The sequence below is a fragment of the Macrotis lagotis genome, chromosome 1 (assembly GCF_037893015.1).
Source record: "Macrotis lagotis isolate mMagLag1 chromosome 1, bilby.v1.9.chrom.fasta, whole genome shotgun sequence".
NCBI lineage: Eukaryota > Metazoa > Chordata > Mammalia > Peramelemorphia > Peramelidae > Macrotis > Macrotis lagotis.
In genome coordinates this window covers 299,547,483-299,569,370 of record NC_133658.1, presented here as the reverse complement: position 1 = coordinate 299,569,370, position 21,888 = coordinate 299,547,483, and the positions used below count along the sequence as shown (strand labels likewise).

Sequence of the window (21,888 nt, the reverse complement as noted above, 5' to 3'; positions counted from 1 at the left end):
TAAAATTGTACTGTTGGACAAGTTAGCCTAAGATCTCTTACATCCTTTGTCTCTCCCCAACAACATACAATTTAGTGTTCTATAACATTGGTTCTTGCTCATTCCACCATATTTGACTAGTGGAACCATTGATCAATCTGGTGGCTCCCTTGACTGCCAGGCACTCTCAGGAAGCAGTGACATTCCTAACAGGAAGCTTTGCTCAAACTGACATCCCCCCACTTGGCTACAAAAGGAATCCTGGGCATGGGGCTATCTTGTCACTGAAATACCAGGTTCTCAAAAAAAAGAGATCTGGGTAAAGTCAAGGAGGGCCATGGAGGGCGGGGATCAGAAGGATAGTCTCCTTCATTATCATGCAGAAGCACCTGGCAAAACAGGCCCCAGCCCTTGAGCTGGGGACAGACTGGGCAGAGATAATGAAGACTTCTCAGAGGCAGCCCACTCCAGCCCCCAGACACGGCTCAGCATCCTGCTGTGCACTGACAAGCCTGTTACACTAATTATGGAGTGGGTTTCAGTAGCCACCTCTCAGCAGAGGGCTCTGCACACTAAACTAATTACTAGGTTCCAGCACCACATGTCTTCTCAGCATGAGGCCATTTGCCCTATAAATCATCATACATGAGCAGCAGTTAGCTAAGACCAACCAGTGATGCCAGGCTCCTGCTGTCAATGCATGCCCTCATGGTCCATCCCCACCTACTCCTAAGCAGTTCCACTTTTTCCAGAGATGAAGGACCTCAAATAGATTCCCTTCTGACTTTTTGACCCTCAAGGTGTCTTTAAGCTTATCCCAGGTAGTATAGAGGCCCTAGAGTCAAAGGGCATAGATTTCAACCCCACTCTGACACTAGGTGACTTTGGACATGTCACTTAACTTCCCTGGACCTCAGTTTCTTAACTTGTAAAATGAGTGTTGGATTAGATTCCTCTGGGGTCCCTTCAGCCCTGTGATTTATATTGTCCAGTCTGGTCATAAGAGAATATCTCTCATAAAGGATATCTGCTCTGGGGTCAAATTGCTCTCAGAGTAGAACTTGCTTTTAGCCTTTAGCTGTTTACCCATATCTCCAAACCAAATGTAGTCCCCAAGATTATTTGTAGTTGATCTGAATAAGTGATGTCAAAAGGTATAAGGTCTACAAAAGAATGTCCTAAGGAATCTGTGCCTGGTCTCATTCTATAACATTTTTATTGATGACTAACATGAAGGCATAAATGGTCATGTTTATCAAATTTGTGGATGTCTTACAGCTAGGAAGATGGATAACTAACGCATTAGATCAAAGTGGGCAAGATCCAAATGGATCTCAACAGACTAGAATATTATAATAATGAAATCAAACCAGGATAAATATAAAGTCTTACACTGGATTTGAGGAATCAGTTATTTTATATAGCACAAGTTGAGGTTAGATAGCTATTTGCCTGAAACTAATCTGGGGATCTTAGTGTGCTACCCATCATTTATTGAGAATGAATAGCATGTTATGGGAGCCAAAAAAATGCACATAGTCTTAACCTGGTAAATGCACACATGAAGTATTGTATCTAAGACTGGATGTCTGGGAGGAGATCTGGAAAGGAGACAAAGAAAAGTGACCAGGACTGTAAGAACTGGAGACCATGCCAAGTTGGGAGAGGTTGAAAGAATCAGGGATGTTTAAACCTAAGGAAAAGAAGATTCAGAAGGGGCATAACACCTGTCTTCAAGTCTATAGAGGCCTATTATGTGGCAAAGGGATTAGTCTTTTTCTACTTGGCCTCAGATTGGAAAAGAGAAGAGTAATAAGCTAAACTTTTTACAATGGTAAATTTTATCTTGATGTTAGGAAGACTTTCTAACGATCAGAGGTACCCAAAATTTCAAAGGGCTGTCTCAGCAGTAAGGAATTCTCCTTAACTGGAGAACTTCAAGCAATGACTGAACTCTCCTCAGACTTGGGGTAGAGGGGATACTTGTCTAGGGATAAATTAGATTAATTTACCACTGAGGTCCTTAAGATTCTGTGATTTTGTGAAATCTCAGAGACAGGGGTAGAGCTTCAGAATTCCTGACTTGTCTCCCTGAAAAAGAAATTATAAAATTTTTACAAACCTGGATTAAATTCAGTTCACTTCATTCAACCAGTATTTAGATAGTAACTAATATAGGACCCAAATCAAGAGTATTGTGATAAAGTCAGAAATTCATTGAATTTGGTGTCAAAGCGCCTGGGTTTAAATTCCAGGGCTCAGCCCCCTTAATACTCGTAGGACCCTGGTTAAAACATAACTTCTCTGGGCCTCAGTTTCTTTCTCTGTAAACACAAGGGATTGGGCCAGATGGTATATAAGGTCCCTTCTAATTTAAATTTTTTTTTTAGGTTTTTGAAAGACAATGGGGTTAAGTGGCTTGCCCAAAGCCACACAGTTAGGTAATTATTAAGTGTCTGAGGCCACATTTGAACTCAGGTACTCCTGATCCAGGACCAGTGCTGTATCCACTGTGCCAGCTAGCGGGCCCTTATTTTAAATTTTTTGATTCTAAATAAAACATCTAAGTCATCTTACAAATCTCAAATGTGTTGGGGTTTGGGTAGGGAAAGGTTCAGACTAAGTATTCTAGATATTGACAGGAGAGGGAAGGCCAATATGATGATCTGGAGGAATCAAGTTGAAGGTTTTTGACTTGAGATAGGCCTTGAAGACTGGATATGCTTTGAATAAATGGAATGGAGGAATGTCCTTTGCCATGTTAAGGACGAAACAAAAAATTCACCAAGTTATTGTTATGAATATTCTCCCACAATGTCATGAGGGCCACAGAGTATAATTTTAGTAGAGAAATTCTAGTCCATCCAAAATAAAATGGTGTTCATTAAGTTAGAAACCCAGAGGGCCAGGTCTGATCAGGTCTATCTGTGCCTCTGTGTATGTTTGTATACTTTTTTCTTATTTAATGAAGCCCAGATGGCAGGAGACAGCAGAAGTCACAAACTGTGCTGCCTCCATTAAGAGCATCAGAGCTTTGAAGGGAAGGGAAAGTTGGCACAGCCAAGATTTCGAAACTCTCCTGCTAGTGAGAGGCAGCTAGAACTGTAAGGTTAGTCTCAGGATGAGGCAGCATCCCAGCTCAGGAACTGAACGATCTGGGCAGTTAGATTCCTCTCCATTTAATAATTGTTTCAGCTTAGTGTGCACACATGGACAGGCCCAACCTGGCATTCTCTGCAAGGAGAATGGCTTCTGGGGGGAAGAGGGGGGTCACTGTAGTAATACCCAGTCCTCTACAAGCAACTTGCTCCTTCCTGTTTTGAGTCTGCCCAAGGGGCATTCTTGTCCCCTGGAATGACTCCTTACACATACATACACACACACACACACACACACACACACACACACACACACACACACAAACTGTCCTAGCTCAGGACCTTGTGCTTCATATACCCTAGATCACTTATTTTACTCATAGGCACCTCATTGTATAAGGACTCATAAGTCTTTTGAATATGGGCTTAGCATTAAGAATCTGAATATCAGAAATTCAGCAAGCATTAAAAAGATTGAGCTAGTGGTCAGGAGAAATGAGTTTTAAGGCCCTCTCCCCTCCCCACCTGTAATTTACTATATAACTTTAGACAAATTGTTCCCCGTTCTCTTGGCCTTTGTTTCCCCATCTGTAAATGAGGATCTTGAACTTGATAGGATGACGGTCTCTGAAGGGTCTTGAGGAGAACCATAGAGAACTCTTGGAATTCTGACTTTCATGAAGGAGAGGTTACAAGAAAGTAAGGGTGTCACCTCCAAATTTCGGGGACTCAGCAGAATCTCCCTCTACCTCTATGGGGATTCAGGATACTAGATATCGCTGCCCTATTTGGAAGGCTGAGCAATCTCTCCAGAATCCTCAGTTCTTCCACTTCTTTGGGTTGCCCGCCCTGACAAGTACACCTCCCTCAGAAAGGTGTTCATTCAAATGCTTCTCAGATGCTTCTCAGAACCAAGGAGAGCTAAAGATTTGTTTCTGGTTTCGGGATTTTTTTGGTGGAGAAATCTACCTTTCAGTTCATCACTTCCTGAATCTAGGAGGGCTCCCAGGACACACTCAGAACCAGCCGTGAATTGCTTCTGCATCACCAAGTGTGACTGAGCAGCCACAGGCAGCTCCAGCTCCCCTGGGGCCGAGAACATTGACTCAGCAGCCTCCAGAGCCAAGCTGTTGGCAAGGAGCTCCTCCCGGACATCTGAGCCGAGACAGATAAACCTGAGCAAGTGGAAGGAAAGAAACTGCGTTAATGAATAACTGCAGTAACTGTCTTCCAACTGAACTGGAGTCTATTGATTACAGGCCTGGGTGCAGAACTCAGTGACGTTCCTGAAGCAGCTATAAAGGAGGAACAGTGGGCATCTGTGCCCAAGTTGAGTGCAGATTTAGGTTTTCAAGTAGAGTTTCCCAGCTCCTCAGACATTCCAGAGGGAGAGCAAAGCTCTGCCAATCAGTCAATGGCTCCCCCCAGCCCTCTTCAGTTGTGAAAAGAAAGGGCAGAGCTAAAAATTGTCCCAGTTCCCGATGCCCTCCCTACAGTTCTAACTAGATACAATAGAGCCTCCTTTGTTAGGCAAGTGAAGGCATCACAAGCCTTCCAGAAGCAGCAAAGAAGCCAGTCTCATTCCTTAGATTTCCTATCAGGTGATAGACCATCATGGCAAAAAGCAGGGGTCCTTTGACAGCTAGGGGCAGCTAGAGGGCCTGAAGGTGTTCATGGAAGGGGGGAACAACAGATCCACACTACAGTCTCTCAAAACCTAGCCCAGTACCTGGATACCTGTGCCTCTTCAGAGTCTCTGGGTTTTACTGAGCATATGGGTCTTGGTGAACTCCAAAGTCCTTTTTCCCAAGCTGACATCCCCAGACTCCATGAATATAGCAGGAAGGATAAGAGGAGAAGAACAGAATTGGCTATGGAGAGTTGTACAGGCGCTATTTCCCATAGTAGCCTTCATGTTTCAGGACAAAGATTGAAGGTCAAATCACTACCTGGCAGACAGTGTGTTTCTTGGAACTTCACATCCCAATTAACCATTTATGCAGAATTCTTTCTGATCAGTAAACCTCCCAGGTGTGGACCTCATCATTCACCTTTTGTTCTGAAAGGAAGAAGCCTTAAAGAACCCATACTTAGTCTTTGGCTTCCTTCCACCTGCTTCACTCTGGACATGGTGTCTAATTAATGGGAGGATTAGTTGGGGACTATGTTGTTTTGTCATTGAGAAATTAATTGGTGAGTTGAATGATTCCCTCTCTTCTGAAGGGTTTGTACTCAGGTCCTAGAAAGTTTTCTTCTCCCCAGGGACTGTGCAAGGTGCAGAAGGCAGATACAAAGATGAATAAGAGGTGATCCCTTCCCTCAGGACTTTCGCTGTCTAATGGAAGGATCTGTAATAAACCATTTGATTTAGTTCCATTTAGTTCACCCAGTTCCCATTACAATTGCTATTTAAATTCCTTCATGAACAGAGCAAAATGGGAGAAGATAAAAGGAGAACATCTAGACAAAAATTCTGGAAGAACATTTCAGCAGGGGATACAAGGATAAGGAGCTGGGAAGAACAGGGTAGGAGTTAGTGAAGGCTTCATGGAGGAGGTAGCACCTAAGCCTGACTTTTTTTTAAAGTTATTTATTTCTTTATTTTGAATTTTACAATCTAAGCCTGACTTTCAAGGAAAAGATATTCATATTATAAAGTCAAAATTCTGGTCTGTCCAACTCCCTATCCTCTCATCCTTCTAAATTTCATGGCTCAGACACCTCAACTCTCCCTTGAAAACTAATCCTTGCCCTGGGGCGGGGGGGCGGGAGTGAATAAGGTCTATGAAATCATTTATTCTGGTGCTACTGTGGCAAACAGAACTTGAAATTCAATAAAATCTAGGAGTTTTTGGGTGGTGGATTAATTAAATGTTTGACCAAATATGCTTATTTTAAAATTGATAATTTTGTATGACCTACAAATGATGTTATAAATATCCAAATGGACCTTAGCAGAAAAAAAGGTGCCTCACCCCTGCCCTAGAATATGGGTATCAAACTTTTAAACTCTTCTGGGCTGTATTAGTCAACAGAAACTTGTTAAGGGCTACATTTAGAATTTAATATTTATTTATGACTACCACATAACCCATGTTACCAATGAGTATTATAATAATAAGATGTAATAAAGTATGGCTTTGAAGGCCACATATGGCCTTTGGGCTATGGGTTAGACACACCTGCCCTAGAAGTTCTGACCAATCAGTCCTAGTCCTTGGCAAGAGGAATAAAAAGGAAGAAAATCAAACTGACCTGTGGTAATTGTCCAAGTTTAGCCAACAAAGTGGCTACACTACAAATGTATATTATCTAATCTTAATTAGGCTTTCACTGCAGCAAGGCAAATATTCTATGCCTCCCTAATGATTCACTCTTTTACAATATTCCCAGACCTTTTAACCTCTCCTCAAGTCTCCCACACACTCTGTCCTCACAATCTTCATCTGTAAGAGCTCTCTCTTCTTCCCTCCTCTTTATCTCACATCACTTGGAGGAAAATGAAAGAAAATATTTTCATTCTCTCCTTTTACCCAGATCTCAGATGAAGAGATAGTCCTTCTCCTTGTCAAGGCCAACCCTTCTGCACAAACTCTTTATCCTTAGCACTTCTCCAACAGATTGTTCTTATTATCCATACTCTTTCTTATCTGTAATATCTCCCTATCAACTGCCTTCTTCCTTGCTTCTCACAAACATGCTTATATTTCCCTCAAAAAAACCTCACCTAATCTTTTTTCTCTTCCCCTTCAATGCTAAACTCCTTGAGAAACATCTTCATTTAAGTGCCTCTACTACCTCTTTTCCCACTTTCTGTTTTGTTTATTGTTCTTTTTTACAAAGCAAAGTTATTGACTTGGCCAAGGTCACACAGCTAAGTAAGCATTGTCAGATTTGAACTCAGTTCCTCCTGACTCCAGGGCCAGTGCTCTATCCACTGCATCACCTAGCTGCCCCTCTTTTCCCACTTTCCTTTAAACCATTGCTATCTGACTTTACACCACATCATTCACCTGACACTGCTCTTTCCAAAGTTACCAATGAAAGATCTTCAATCCTTAACCTTCTTGAACTCTTTTAAGCATTTCATACAGTCACCTTCTCCCGAATCCTTGCTCCTCTCTAGTTTTTCATGACACCAATCTGTCCTGGTTCTCCTCCCATCTGTCTAAGCACTCTCAGTCTTCTTTCCTTGGTTCCTCATCCATAGGAAACTCTGGTTATGATTAACCCCTGAAGTTCTGTCCTGGGCCTACTTCTATTTTTTTTCTCTAACTTCTTGTTTGGTGATCTCATCAGCTCCCAGGGGTTCAATATTCATCTCTAGACAGTTGATTTCTAGATCAATATATCCAAGCATAGTCTTTCTTGAGCTAGTCACACATCTCCAATTGTCTTTTTGTCATCTCAAACTAGATTAATGTTAAACTTCTCAAACTTGACAAGTCTAAAGCAGACTTCATTGTCCTTTCCCCTAAACCTCCCCATTTCTGAACTTCCCCATCACTGTTGAAAATATCATCATCCTCTCAGCCATCCTTGACTCACCCAACATATTCAATCCACTGCCTAATCCTCCTGTTTCTACCTTTACAACATCTCTCATGTCCATTTCCTTCTCTCCACTCACACCCTCATTACTTCTTATCTGAATTATTTCTAATTGGTCTCCCTGCCTTCAGTCTTTTCCCTAGTCCAATAGGTCCAATAGATTCTCTAGTCACTTGCCAAAATGATTTTCAGAGAGGATAAATCTAAGCCTATTCAAGGAGCTCCGGTAGCATCCAGTGACCTCCAGAATCAAATATAAAGTCCTCTGTTTGACATGTCACAGACACATACATACATATATACACATATACAAATACTCTCACTCACACATACACTCACACACACACACACACACTCACATAAACACACATATTCCCACACAATCACACTCACTCACATATTCACACATACATACCCACACACTCACACACACACATACACTCACACATGTATTCACACAAACACACACACACACACATTCACACATACACACTCACATTCACACTCAAAGACCCACCTATTTCCTGATGCTGGCAGTTGCACTGTGACTACCTGAAATTCTCTGCTCCTCCCTGGGCCTCCTTCATGGCTGGCCTCCTTTCCTGGTCCTCCCCAGGGGCTTAGCCCCTTTTAGATTTCCTTCATTTGATCTTTTCTGTGTCTACCCTGGATGTCCCTGGTCATTACATGTTGCCTCTGCTCCTCCCTTCCTCCCCATAATGTAGACTCCTTGGAAGCAGGGAGGGAGCTGGGGTTATGTTATTATGTTTTGCTTTGTATGCTGTATGCTCAATGCTTAGTATAAAATGTACTGCATTGTTGGTGGAGCTGTGAACTCATACAATCTATCTAGAGTGCAATTTGGAATTATGCCCAAAGGGCAAAAAAAATGTGCATACCCTTTGATCCAGCAATACCACTACTGGGTCTATACCCTGTGTGACCTTGGACAAGTCACTTAACCCCATTGCCTTGCAAAAAACAAAAGGAACTTTGAATTTAGGATATGATTTCTCTCTCAATACATTCAATTTTGATCAATGTATAGCATGGAAACAATGGAAATGGGATGGGAGGAGGGAAAAGAGGGTAGGGGAAAATTGTAAAATTAAAAACTTTATCAAAAAAAGATAGGTAGAAACTACTATTGTATATAATTGGAAAACAAATAAAATATTTTTGTAATAGTATAAAATGTGGTACATGGTAAATACTTAATAAATGTTTGCTGCCTGCCAATACTTGTTCCTGGTCCTGCTCTAACTACACTCCATTCCCCAGTGACTGCCTTCAGTCCAGGTCTCTTAGTGTAGGGGTTGTGACTGTCTGGCCTGCTGGCCTAAGGCTCCTGAGCTTATTTGGTCTGGCCTGCCATGGCAATCGCAAGCAGGCCTCTAAATTCAATAAATCTAGGAGCTTTTTAGGGATGAATTAATTAAATGTTTAACCAAAGACAACAGGCTACTTTTTAAGTCGATAATTTTATCTGGTCCACAAATAGTATTATAAACATACAAATGGCCCTTGACAGGTAAACAGTTCCCTAACCCCTGCCATAGAACATGGGTGTCCCACCTGGTCCCTGAGTTTCAACAAGTGTTTGACTAGCCTATATTTTATTCATCTCATTTCAAAACACTTTGGAAAAAGGTGAAACCCTAGTGTGATAATCAAGTTGTGGGATAGCTAGGTAGCACAGTGGATAGAGTACCTGCTCTGCAGTCAGGAGTACCTGAGTTCAAATCCGACCTAAGACACTTAATAATTACCTGGTTGTGTGGTCTTGCACAAGTCACTTAACCCCATCGCATTGCAAAAAAAAAAAATCAAGCTGGGGTGAAAGGAACTTTGAATTTAGAAACAGAGGATATGATTTCAAATCCTTACTCTGTCCAACCCTTTCAATTTTACAGATGAGAAATCTGAGACAAAAAAGGGAAATGATTTGCCCAAAATGACACAACTTTTAAATGGCAGAGGCAAACTTTTTAATACAGCTCTTCTGATATTAAGTGGGTTGTTTTTTTCCCCACTGTGCCATATTGTTTCTATGGCTCCAAGTTGCCTCTTCCTTACCCAAAGAATAAGGAAATTAAAAGATGGATATTCAGACAAGAAAAGTTAGAGTAGGGTAAGAAGGGAGATTATGAGTGTGGCCACGGAGAGGAAGGTCAATCAAGACAAACCATTATTTGTCTAGGGCTTACTCAAGATCAAATAGCTGATCAGTTGTGAATCCAGGATTTGAATCAGGTCTTCTGATTCCTAATCCTTTACTCCCTTGACACCAACACTGCCTTCACTATCCCAGTTGGATAGCCTTAGCTTGTTTCTCTTGCATTACATTCATCAGAAATCTTTATGAAACAATCCTTTTAATTGAAAGATTTTTGTGAACTGATACAAAGTATAGGCAGAACTAACTAAACAATATATATATATGTATATATACATATATATATATGTATATATACATATATATATATAATGGCTACAAAAATGTTAATAGAAAGAACAAAACAACAAAAACCAGAACATTAATGTGATTATAATGACCAAATCAGACTACTAAGAAAAGGTGAGAAAATGGGCCTCCCTTCTTTTCAATGTAAGAGGCTATGGCTATGGAACATCCCTCACCCAATCAAACACCAGAAACTTGCTAGTCAGTTTTGCTGAGCTGTTTCTTTTTTTGCTTTTTTTTTTGTTGTTTTGGTTTTTTGCAAGGCAAATGGGGTTAAGTAACTTGCCCAAGGTCACACAGCTAGGTAATTATTAAGTTATGAAGCTGGATTTGAACTCAGGTACTCCTGAATCCAGGGCCGGTGCTCTATCCACTACACCACCTAGCCACCCCAGCTGAGCTGTTTCTTTTCCTCTGTTTTTAATTCTTTGTAATAATGCATGACTGCCTCTATTCAGAAATGAATGAGATATAAAAATAAAAGACTTCAATAAAATTATAGAAAAATATAGAAAATAACAAATGACTTCAATAAAAATATAGAAATATAGAAAATAATAGAAAATAACAAATCAACAGTGAAATAAGTATAGACTTTGGCATGGTCCTCTTATGGTATGCCCCATCTGAAGCCCCAGCACTGTCTTGGGAACTGTGAAGGAAGGGAGGCCAGTAGGGGCAGGGGGCAGTGGTTTTTGGTTACTTTAGTGTTTCCTTACTCTGGCCTCACACCCTGGCTTTGTTTCCTCTCTTCACAGGCTGATGCTAAGATGGTATGCGATGTGGTAAGTCGAATGGAAGACACGGAGCCCTTCTCTCCGGAGCTGCTCTCTGCCATGATGAGACTCTGGGCAGACTCTGGAATACAGGAATGTTTCAATCGTTCCCGAGAATATCAGCTTAACGACTCTGCCAAATAGTGAGTATTCCAGGCCATTGGAGACAGTTCGATCTTTTGGGTGGGAATTCTCAAGGTAGTGTCTTATTGGTTATAAGATGTTGGAAAAACCAAATGGGAATGGAGAAGGTCTCAGGTTTTAAAGGGGGAAAAGATAATAGACAGAAGAGAGACTGCGGAAATAATAAGAAAGGAACTGTAAAATGGAATTTCTCAAAAGGTCATGTCACATATTAACACTACATAGTGCAAAGTACATCATAATCCAAACATACCATCTAGCTCAGCAATCCTATTTCTATTGAGGATTCCTAGGAAGTAGGAATTAGGTAAGGAATAAAAAAAATTTTAAGGTATTCTATTTATTTTCAAGAACATGTGACACTTTCTATATTCACCTACTTTTAAACCCAATAATATGGACCTTGAAATTCTCATCAATAAATTTGGTAAGAAATTAAATACATACTTCATTTCTACATTATGTTCATCAAGATGAAGGGGAAAAGAAAAAGAATAGAGGTAGGCAGAGAGAGAGAGGAGCAGCAGATACAAAGAGACATACACACTTATCTGAGATACTTAAGATATCAATACTAAAGACTTAAAAATTTTTTTTAAATCACATAATCCTTAAGATTTAAATTTAGAACTAGAAGGGACCAGAGATTATCTAATTCAACTATTTTATTTTGTAGGTTGTATTACAGTTTTGCAATGTTGTACATAAATGGATACCTCCGTTTAATATTTCACAGGTTGGATAAAATTAAGCTCCCTTGAGATGGAGCTTTCATCATAGCTAATGACCATAAGATAAACTTCTGTTATCTGAGTGCCCAAAAAGTTCAATAATTTATCACAGGAGCTTTTGGGTCTGGTAATTTGCTTAAGCAATATAAATGAATTCAAACTGAAACCCTAGAAGCCAGGCATATACCACCAACACTAATCTGAATCACTTGGAAGTAGGTTAGCCTGGACCCAGTCCTTGCTTTTTGATTTGTCTTCTTCCCAACTATACCCACTCATCATTGTCCAAGTATAAAGTGTAACTTGGTGGTACTTCATTGTGACAAGTAGTTAAATAAAGACTTCAATGAGACCAAGAATGCCTACATACCAAATCTATAGACCCAGATTGTTAACAGAGAATGAGCTCAAAACTTGTGACTCCTACAAGATGGGCTCTTCAAGTCACTGCCCAATGGGCCCGTGGAGGAGCCTGAGGATATCTATATCCAGATACTCCTCACTCAGAGCCCATTGCCGACACCAGAATACCAGATCCCAGTCCTTCTCTTGAACTTGGGGTCTATGATGTGCAGACAATATTTTCATAGAAAAGAGAGATTTATAGAGATTGCCCCTCTTTAATGGCACTTCTATTAATAACAATATTATGCCAAACAGATTCAATAACCCCTTCTGGAGAGCTCTGGTATGTCCTAGATGTGGTGAGTGAATTGGCCTGGAGCCACTAGATGGTGTTTCTTTTAATATACAACCTCCTACTTCTACACATCTTGATTTGCTACATGTCAGAAGAGAATTCATGGTTTCAGTGTTGTAACACACTCCCACCCTAAAGGTCTTTTGCACAGCATCTGCTCTAAACAAAACATCTGATTCCCTGAAATTTATTTCACCCGAGGAAAGCTTTTAATTTGGGTTTATGTTAGTTAAAGAATTGTGTTTAGAAGATTTCAAACCCCTTGCCCTCCACCAAATCCAATATCCTGTGGGTTGATTTGGAAACATATGGAGGAGATTCAAATCACAGACTCCTAGAAAGAGCTGGGAGGATCCCTAGAACACAAAATTTTAGAGCATGGAAGTGACCTTAGAACATAAAATATCTTCTTTTTTCTTTAAGGTTTTTGCAAGGCAATGGGGTTAAGTGGCTTGCCCAAGGCCACACAGCTAGGTAATCACTAAGTGTCTGAGGCTGGATTTGAACTCAGGTACTCCTGATTCCAGGACCAGTGCTCTATCCACTGCACCATCTAGCAGCCCCCATAAAATGTCTTCTAGAAGAGACTCAGGAGTCTCTCTGGTCCACCTTTCTTACTTGAGATCAGGAGAGGAAAATGACTTATCTGAAGTTACAGTGAGAGAACCAGGAGATGGGCCCAAGCCTTCTAATCCAAGCAAGGTGCTCTCCTCCAAGACCTTCAAGTTCATGTTTTGGACCCCAGTCCCATCCCAGCAAGAAGTAGCATACATAAGAGGTGGCCAGACATGCTCCTGGAGAAAGCCCCTTGCTTCTAGAGTCCAGAAGGGACCCCTGGGTGCCTTTCTGGAAACATCATGTCAGAAACCATCTGGTCAGCTAAAGATGAGGACCAGTTCTCAGAGTCCTTGATAACAATCTGCAATGATACCTGGTCTTCCCTCCCATCAGATCTTCCTGCCTCCTGCGACTTCATTCTTCCAAGCTAATAGACACAAGACCCTCCTTCTCTCTTGGGTGTTTTCTCCTTCCCCTCTTTTTGCAAGAGGAATTTGCTCTAGGCTATGTCTCATTCCTCTGGAGCTCTTCCTGAGCCCCCAACCATATGCAGTACCCATGGTGTGTGATACTGTAACACCAAGGATGAGCAGGTTCTGCCTGTGAGCCAGGAATCCATACCACATTCCTCAATCCTAAGATACCCTGGGGGAAGGAGAAGAGAAACACAGTCCTAGAACTGGCAGCTCCTGGAGAGTGTAAATTATAAATCAACTATTGAAGGTTAAAAAAAAAATCTTCCCCCAAATTAGAGGTGACTTACATGCTAGTCTGCTAGCTTTCTATTTTTCTATTCTATCTTACATCAGCTTCAGTTTCCCAGAATTTATAGCTAGGGGAGATGCTCATAGACCTCTCAGCTACAGCTCTCAGAGCTGGGAGACAAAATTGTACCAATACATTAAAAAAAAATCAGGGGTGGCTGGGTTGCACAGTGGATAGAGCACCATCCCTGGAGTCAAGAATACCTGAGTTCAAATCCAACCTCAGACACTTAATAATTACCTAGCTGTGTGGCCTTGGGCAAGCCACTTAACCCCATTGCCTAGCAAAAAAAAAAAAAAAAATCAAGTCAGCTTATTCTCCGAATTGATGTATAACATTTGATATGTCGTAGTTATAGGGGTCAAAGAAATGAGACCTCCCCTCAGTCTAGAATCTATCCTTAGCTGTTGCTTGGTGGTAAAAGACCCATTCTCTGCTCAGAATAGGTCCATATGTATGTTGGGTTAGCAATTGCAGAATAACTGTGCTCCATCAGCAAATTAGATTTAACTTTCTCCAATACAGAGCACTAGGACCATGCCCAAATAGAGTCAGCATGACCATTGTTATAAACTAAAGATGGAAAAAGCATTAGGCCAAGGTTCGAGACTCCTGTTGTACCTAGCTCAATGCCTTGATTATTAATAGGATCTTAATAGATGTTTGTTGGTATAGTAGATAGAATATCACCCCTCAAGTCTAGAGGACTTGAGTTCAAATCCTGCCTCAGACACTTAGCTGTGTGACTGGGCAAGTCATTTAATCCCATTGTATCAAAAAATAGATGTTTATGGGAGTCAATGACTAAATCATTTATTAAGTATTTACTTACTCTGTGCAAAGTACAGTACTAAGAGCTAAGAATACAAATAGAGAAAAAATGAATCCCTGCTCTCAAGGAGCTCATAAACTAATGAATTTTTATGACAGGAGACCTGGATTTAATTCTGGCTTTGTCATTGGCTTTCTGTGTGACCCTGGGCAAGTCAACCTTCCTGGGCTTTAATTTCCTCAAATATCAAATAGAAATAATCCCTGACTGCTCAAGTCCAAAAGGGTGCTGTGGGTGGTGTTAAGATGATGAGGAAGGGCTTCAAAAGGTATAAAGCTCTATATGATGGTATTATAAAAATAACAATTATAATGCCTTCCATTCTGGAGTGCTTTAAGCTCTAATTTCCAAAGACTTTTTTGCCTTTCACAAATTGCCTTGTGAAATGATTTTTTTCTCACTGGATGTCTTTAGGACAAGTGGATGACTACTTGTCCCATAAGGATTGAACTCCATTTCCTCTGAGGTTCCTTTTAACTCCTCGAATCCAAGTTTTTATTAAAGTTATTTTCTTCACAACAGCCTTGTATGGAGGGTAGTATGAGTATTATCACATACCCTTTTTATGAAGAAACTGATTCTCACAAAGATGATGTAAATTATCACAGTTAAACAAGAGAGATATCTCTTAGCTTATATTCAGCTCTAGATATGCTGACGTCAAGTTCAGTGTTCTTTCTGCTATATAGAATGATTCCTTATTCTTTATTATTTAAAAGCTCATACTTACATAGCATTTTAAATTTACATATGCTTTAGTGTGCTATGATTTTGTTTGGAGCCCTTAACTGCTCTCGCTCTCTCTCTCTCTCTCTCTCTATATATTATATATTATATATATATATTTATGTATGTATGTATGTATACATATGCATACATACACACATAATTTATGTATATATGTATTTATAAAATTTATAATTTTATAAGTATTTCTAAAATAAAAATATTTGAAGTATTCCTCAAAACTGGGAAAAGGCTAAATGGCTGAGAGGCTGAGTACCCAAGAAGCTCCAATTGCTTTCAAGGGCCCTCACTCCAAACCCAAATATTTCACTGATTCATTCATTCATTCTTAGATTGAGTTGGGAACTCCAGTCTGGCATCTATTTTAGAGTGATTTCAGGGAAAAGGTCAGACATAAAGGAGTCAAGAGAGAAAAAGGGGCAACCAAGACATTCCACAAACAAACTGCCCCCCCCCAACAAATGCAATGTTCAGGGTGTTGCCTGCCAGATAGAGAGGCAGTCACCCCCAAGAGCAGAAGGGGGGTTCCCTCTGTTGGGGAGGCCTGTGATAGCATAAATTCTGAATCCAACCACCAGGTGGTGCATGGGAGAGGATTTTCTGCAAACTTAAAAAAAAAGAAGTGGCTAAGCTCCCATTTGCTGATATTGTGAGTGTGGGTGGGCTGGTCCCTTCACAGAAGGCCCCAGTTTTCCCATCTGTAAAAAGAGGCATTTAGACTTAGATAGGCTCCAAGAGCCCTCCCAGCCTGAGATTCCAAAGGCCAGATTTCATAAGAGGGGAATAAAAACTGTATCTCTTCAGGGCTGCCAGACTACATACTGCTCAACAGGAGAGAAGAGGATGTGGTGTTTTTGCTAAAAAGTTATTTTTTTAAATACAAATTCCCTTTCTATAGCCAGTCCTTCTAGGGCATTCATTCAAAATACAACTCCATTTTTTTAAGGATTCACTTTATATATGGCGTTTCAAGAACATATCTGTTATATTCAGTGAGGTTCACATTTATCCTAAGGAGCCAGGTATTTTAGAATGACTGGATTGGGCGGCTAGGTGGTGTAGTGGATAAAGCACCGGCCTTGGAGTCAGGAGTACCTGGGTTCAAATCCGGTCTCAGACACTTAGTAATTACCTAGTTGTGTGGCCTTGGGCAAGCCACTTAACGCCATTTGCCTTGCAAAAAAACTAAAAAAAAAAGAATGACTGGATTGAAACAATCAGGCTCTTAGGACTTAGAGCTAGGAGGAAAAATAGAGCTTCTGGGATATGTGTGGGATACTCTGAAGGGGAACCGGCCTCTCTTCATTTGTAAAGTCAGTGAGCCTTAGGCTGCTATTATCACAGAACACCAACTTCTTTTTCATCCCATTGCCCTAGGATCAATCAGTCAATCAACAAGCATTAATTAAGCACCTACTGAATTGCTAGGCAAGCCTTAAGAATCAGAAAAAATAAATGAACCAGTGACTGCTCTCAAAGTTGCACTTAAAATGACAATTCTGATCTTCTGGAGCTCCTGACCAGTTTCAACCTTGAGTCAATTATTTGCTACTCTCCTTTCTGCCTCAGTTGCTCCCTTATGCACAGTAGAGAGAATCCAGTTAGACCTGTATTCCAGAGACATTAGGAAGCTAATGAACAAGACCCAGATGCGGATTGAATGGAAGAAATGATGATGATATCATAATGCCTTTGTCTCCTGGCCATAGAAATGAAGGATCCAGGGTTTTCAGGCAGTTTCTTTAATGTTTGTCTTCAGAACTAAATCTTTCATTCACAAGGAAAGGAAAGAACATTTTGAAACCAATATCTGCTGAGTTTATGATTCTAATAAACCACACAGAACACTGAGGTTCATAACATTATTGATTTTAGAATTAGACATCATCTAATCCAAACACAGAAAAGAAATAAAGACCAAAGAAGGGGAGGAATAGCTTGCCCAGGATTGTGAAACCTTATTATCAAATGATAAAAAGAAGTGGCAATGGGGCAAAGGGGTGAAATAAAAACTTGGGGAAGGGTCTGGATTTGAATTTAGGACCTCAGTTCAAATCTTGGTCCCATCACCTACTCCCTATGTGACCTGGAAAAAGTATCTTTCTGGGGCTTAGTTTTTTCATCTATAAAAATAAAAGTATTAATGTCCCTTTTAGCACTAAATCACTGATTCTATGATGAAGAAAGTACCAAAATCAGAATTTGAACCTCTGTCTCCAAATCCTTACCTGATTCTCCTCAGATTGAAAACTATCCCTCTCCCCAGGAGAACAATCAATATTGATTTTTATGATTTTTTTTGGTATATAGACCTGGTAGTGTTAGTGCAGGGTCAAAGGGTATGATCAGTTTTATTGTTCTTTGGGCATAGTTCCAGATTGCTCTCCAGAATGGCTGGATCTGTTCACAACTCCACCAATAGTTCATTAATGTCCCAATTTTCCCCACATCCTCTCCAACATTGATCATTTTCTTTTTTTGTCATCTTAGCCAATCTGATAGGTGTGAGGTGGTACCTCAGAGTTGTTTTAATTTGAATTTCTCTAATCAATAAAGATTTGTAGCATTTTTTCATTTGACTTATATATTGACTTCATCTGAAAGCTGCCCGTTCTTATCCTTTGACCATTTACCAATTTGGAAATGATTTGTAATCTTATAAATTGGATTCAATTCTCTATATATTTTAGAAATGAGACCTTTATCAGTAACATTAGCTTTGAAAATTGTTTCCCAAGTTTCTGTTTTCCTTTCCTTGACTACATTGATTTTATTAGTACAAGCACTTTTTAATTTAGTCAAAAATCAATCATTTTGTGATTTATAATGTTCTCTATTTTTTATCATAAATTTTTCTCTTTTCCATAGATCCAACAGATAGAGAATTTCTTCTTCTCTGAATTGATCTATGATATCTCCCTTTATGTCTAATCCTGAACCCATTTTGACCTTATTTTGATATAGAGTGTGAGATGTGGGTCTTTTCCTAGTTTTTGCCACACTATTTTCAAGGAAACTGATGGAAAAAAATGCATGACCACTGGTCTATTACTCGATTTCTTACCAGTACCAGGCAGTTTTGATGACTACCATTTTATAGTATAGTTTTAGATCTGGTACAGCTAGACCACCTTCCTTTGCATTTTTTTCATCAATTTCCTTGATATTCTTGATATTTTGTTGCTCCAGATAAATTTAATCAATCATGATTTAAGTGATTATTATTACTAAGCCACCAGGCGGATTATCTTCCTCCTATGCCCCTACCACTCTTATTCATGACTTCCTCAAAGGAAAGGACTCCCTGAACAATTAAGAATTGGTTATAGAAAGGAAATCTTGCTTTTTCCTGAATCAATCATTTCTCCCCTTCCTGAAACCCATGTTGCCCCCATATTTCCCATATCTTTCCTTTTGCTAATCTAGGCAAGTCGTAATAAAAGGGAATCAAGATGCTGAAAAAGTAATAATGAATAGTATGATGCTCTGAACAGAATTCTGTACTTAAAGTCACAGAGTTTGAACTAAAGAGAATTTTAAAAGACATCTCATCCTTTCATGTATAAAAAAGGAAACAGGTCCAGAAAGCTCAGTTGGCTTTCCCAAGATTACAGATAGTAAGAAGCAGCACTGCTGTTTGAACCTGAATCTTTCAACTTCAGATCCTCTGCACTATGATGCCTCTCTGAGATGATTCCATTTCATGTGATTAATATAGTTAATAATACTACTATTTGGGGGCGGTTAGGTAGTACAGTGGATAGAGTATCAGCCCTGGAGTCAGGAGTACCTGAGTTCAAATCTGACCTCAGACACTTAATAATTACCTAGCTGTGTGGCCTTGAGCAAGCCACTTAACCCCATTGCCTTGCAAAAAAAACTCTTTAAAAAATATTAATACTACCTATTTCATAGGGTAGTTTTTTAAATTCAAAAAACACTCCCAAAATATAAACTGATATTATTATTATTATTATTATTATTATTATTATTATTATTATTAATGTTATTACTGGTTTCTAGTTCTTGCCAAAGACTATTTTCTAAGGTCATTGGTTTCCTTAACAATTTTAATTCAGTCTTACCTTTAATACACTTGCCTGAAGACCCAGTTTTTATCATTATTATAGTATCATAGTTCTACAACAAGAAGGATCTTAGGGGTCATCTTGTCCAACGCCCTCACTTTACAGATGAGGAAATAGAATCCGATTATGGATAAAGTACTTGTCCAGGATCACAGAAGTTTTAAGAGATATAGCCAAGATTTGAAGGAAGGTCTTCTGACTCTCAATCCAACTGTTTTCATTGTGCCATACCACCTTCCTAGCAAACTTCTTTCACAATTTCAGAGTATCTTGTTGCTTTCCCCTTCTCCCAAATAGAAGAAGTCACAGAACCAATTTACTCACATCATGGTGATACTAATAAGCATCTCGTATGATTGACAGATTACCAAGAAAGTCACCTTGATCTTAAATGTTTGCTCCCCCTGGCCCTTCTGAGGTCCCTACTCTTAGAGATTTTGATTCCCTAGGAGCTTAGGTATACACTGCATATTTCCTGAAAGAGGAATATTTCTCTCCCCACCCCCACCATCTTAGTTAAATGAGTTCATCAGATTACTTAGACAAATAAGATGAGAAAATTTTACTTAGGAAAGGGAGGAGGGTGAGGGCTACCCTCAGCTTCAGGAGGGGAAGCTAAATATCAAAGAAGAAACCTAAGACTTGAAGATATGTTATAGGAGTGGAAAGAGCAACTCAGCAATCCCTGGGCATAGCCCCAGGCCCCTCTGCCTAACCTTTTGGAACCAGCTTCACTCTCCTCCTAGGGTAGTGTCCTTTGATGGCCAGAATCCCCTGCTTTAGCAGTAGGGTGGTAGGAGGGAGCGGGATGATCACCTATACTTCAACTTTGCCTTTAATATACTTGCCTGTAGTCCTGAAGGAGGTGGGACCAGTTCTTACCTTTATCATAGTATCATAACTTTAGAATAGGAAGTTCTACCCTGAAGGACCAGACTTTTCCAGGAAAGAGTAGGGAAGGGGTCAACATCCCATGTCCCTGCTACATGAGCTCATCTGTAACCATCAAGGAGATTACCCTGGGGAAGCACAATGGAACCAGTTGTGAATGGAGTCAAAGGACCAGCAAATGAAAGAGAAGCAATGAGTCCTGCAACATCCTGAGTAGGTAGGTAGGGAGATAACTGAGCTTAGAGACTTGATGCAAAAAAAAAAAAGAAAGAAAGCTAAGAACGGAGGTTGATGAGGTATTGCAACTCATGTTGGACATGGTTATAGAGCAAGGAGCCTTTTACCTCTCTCCTATTAAGGCTGAGGAGTTTAGCTTATCCTTACAGAGCTTGTATCCTAGAATGACAGTGAAAAGGACACTGGATTTGGAATCAAACAACCAGGATTCATATCTACACTAGTTATTTACTTCCCTGTGTGACCTCAAAAAAGTGAATTTACCTCTACACTTCATGTATGAAATGAAGACAAAACCTGCGTAACTTTCAAGGTCTAAATCCTAGGATACTTTGGACTTTTTTGTTCATGTCTTCCTGCCACCATTAATAACTCTTTCATTTGCCTTGAGTCTGAGCCCTTCTCAAGTTGTGAGAACTCTGGAAATCATGTCCTTAGTTCTCCTTCTGATAAGACACAAAACAAGCTCTGCCTCTCTTCCCTATCTGTAAGAGTCTCAAGAAGATAAAAAAGATTCCCACCATCTTGAAAGAGTTCAGCCAAATTGTCCTGAAATAACATACCTTATCCCCAGTGATTGTAAAAGCATTTATAATGGAATAACAAAAATATAATTCTCTACCAATGAGAAATAAAGACAGAATATGGAGTGTCATTGGCCATAAAATTGAGTATAGATCCTTTTGTCTAGTTAAATAAGACTAAGCAACTACTATGAGCATAAAACTGTGCTCAAGAATTTAATTAAAAATATAAAAAACTGAAATATACAGTATCACATGTTTAGTGCCTTAGAAGGTAGCCCACAAATGTTATGGTAGAGTCCCATGGAAGATTGAGTTTAGGACTCTGGCAGAAATGGTCATGAGATCATTGGTCAATCAATCAGTCAACACATATTTATTAAGTACCTGCTATATGCTAGCCACTGTGCTAGCCACTGGGGAGTCAAAATTCAACAATTACCATCCCCAAGTCGCTTCCATTCTATTCAAGTGCTGAGGGTTTACTGAACTTGAATGGGATACTAGGAGACATTAGCTCTAGCTGAGAAGACCAAAAATGGTTAAAGGAAGAAAAAGTCAAGCCAAGGGTGTATGTGTGTAAACCAGATTAAGAGGAAAAAAGGACCCTCCCACTGTTGGGAGGGAGACTTATTTTCTTAGGGAAAGAGGCTTTGGTAAGATTCCTGTAGCCTGCCAACATCCTGGGCTGTCAGTTCAGCTGAACTGCTCCTACTCAGAGGTTCTAGACAGTTCCCAGACACAAGGGAGACTGTGCGATGAAAAGTCAATGAGGTAAAGTTAGGAACTCAAAGAGTTTTCTA

At 39.9% G+C, this 21,888-nt stretch overlaps 1 protein-coding gene across 3 annotated transcripts in view; it reads left to right on the top strand.

The window, feature by feature from the left end:
• GNAO1 (G protein subunit alpha o1) overlaps window positions 1–21,888 on the top strand; it is a 261,560-nt gene that overhangs the window by 203,772 nt on the left and 35,900 nt on the right. For all 3 annotated transcript variants that reach the window (XM_074211283.1, XM_074211282.1, XM_074211284.1), the window contains one exon: window positions 10,851–11,011. In XM_074211283.1, the coding sequence (XP_074067384.1) occupies window positions 10,851–11,011 (161 nt within the window). The remainder of the gene's footprint in view (window positions 1–10,850; window positions 11,012–21,888) is intronic.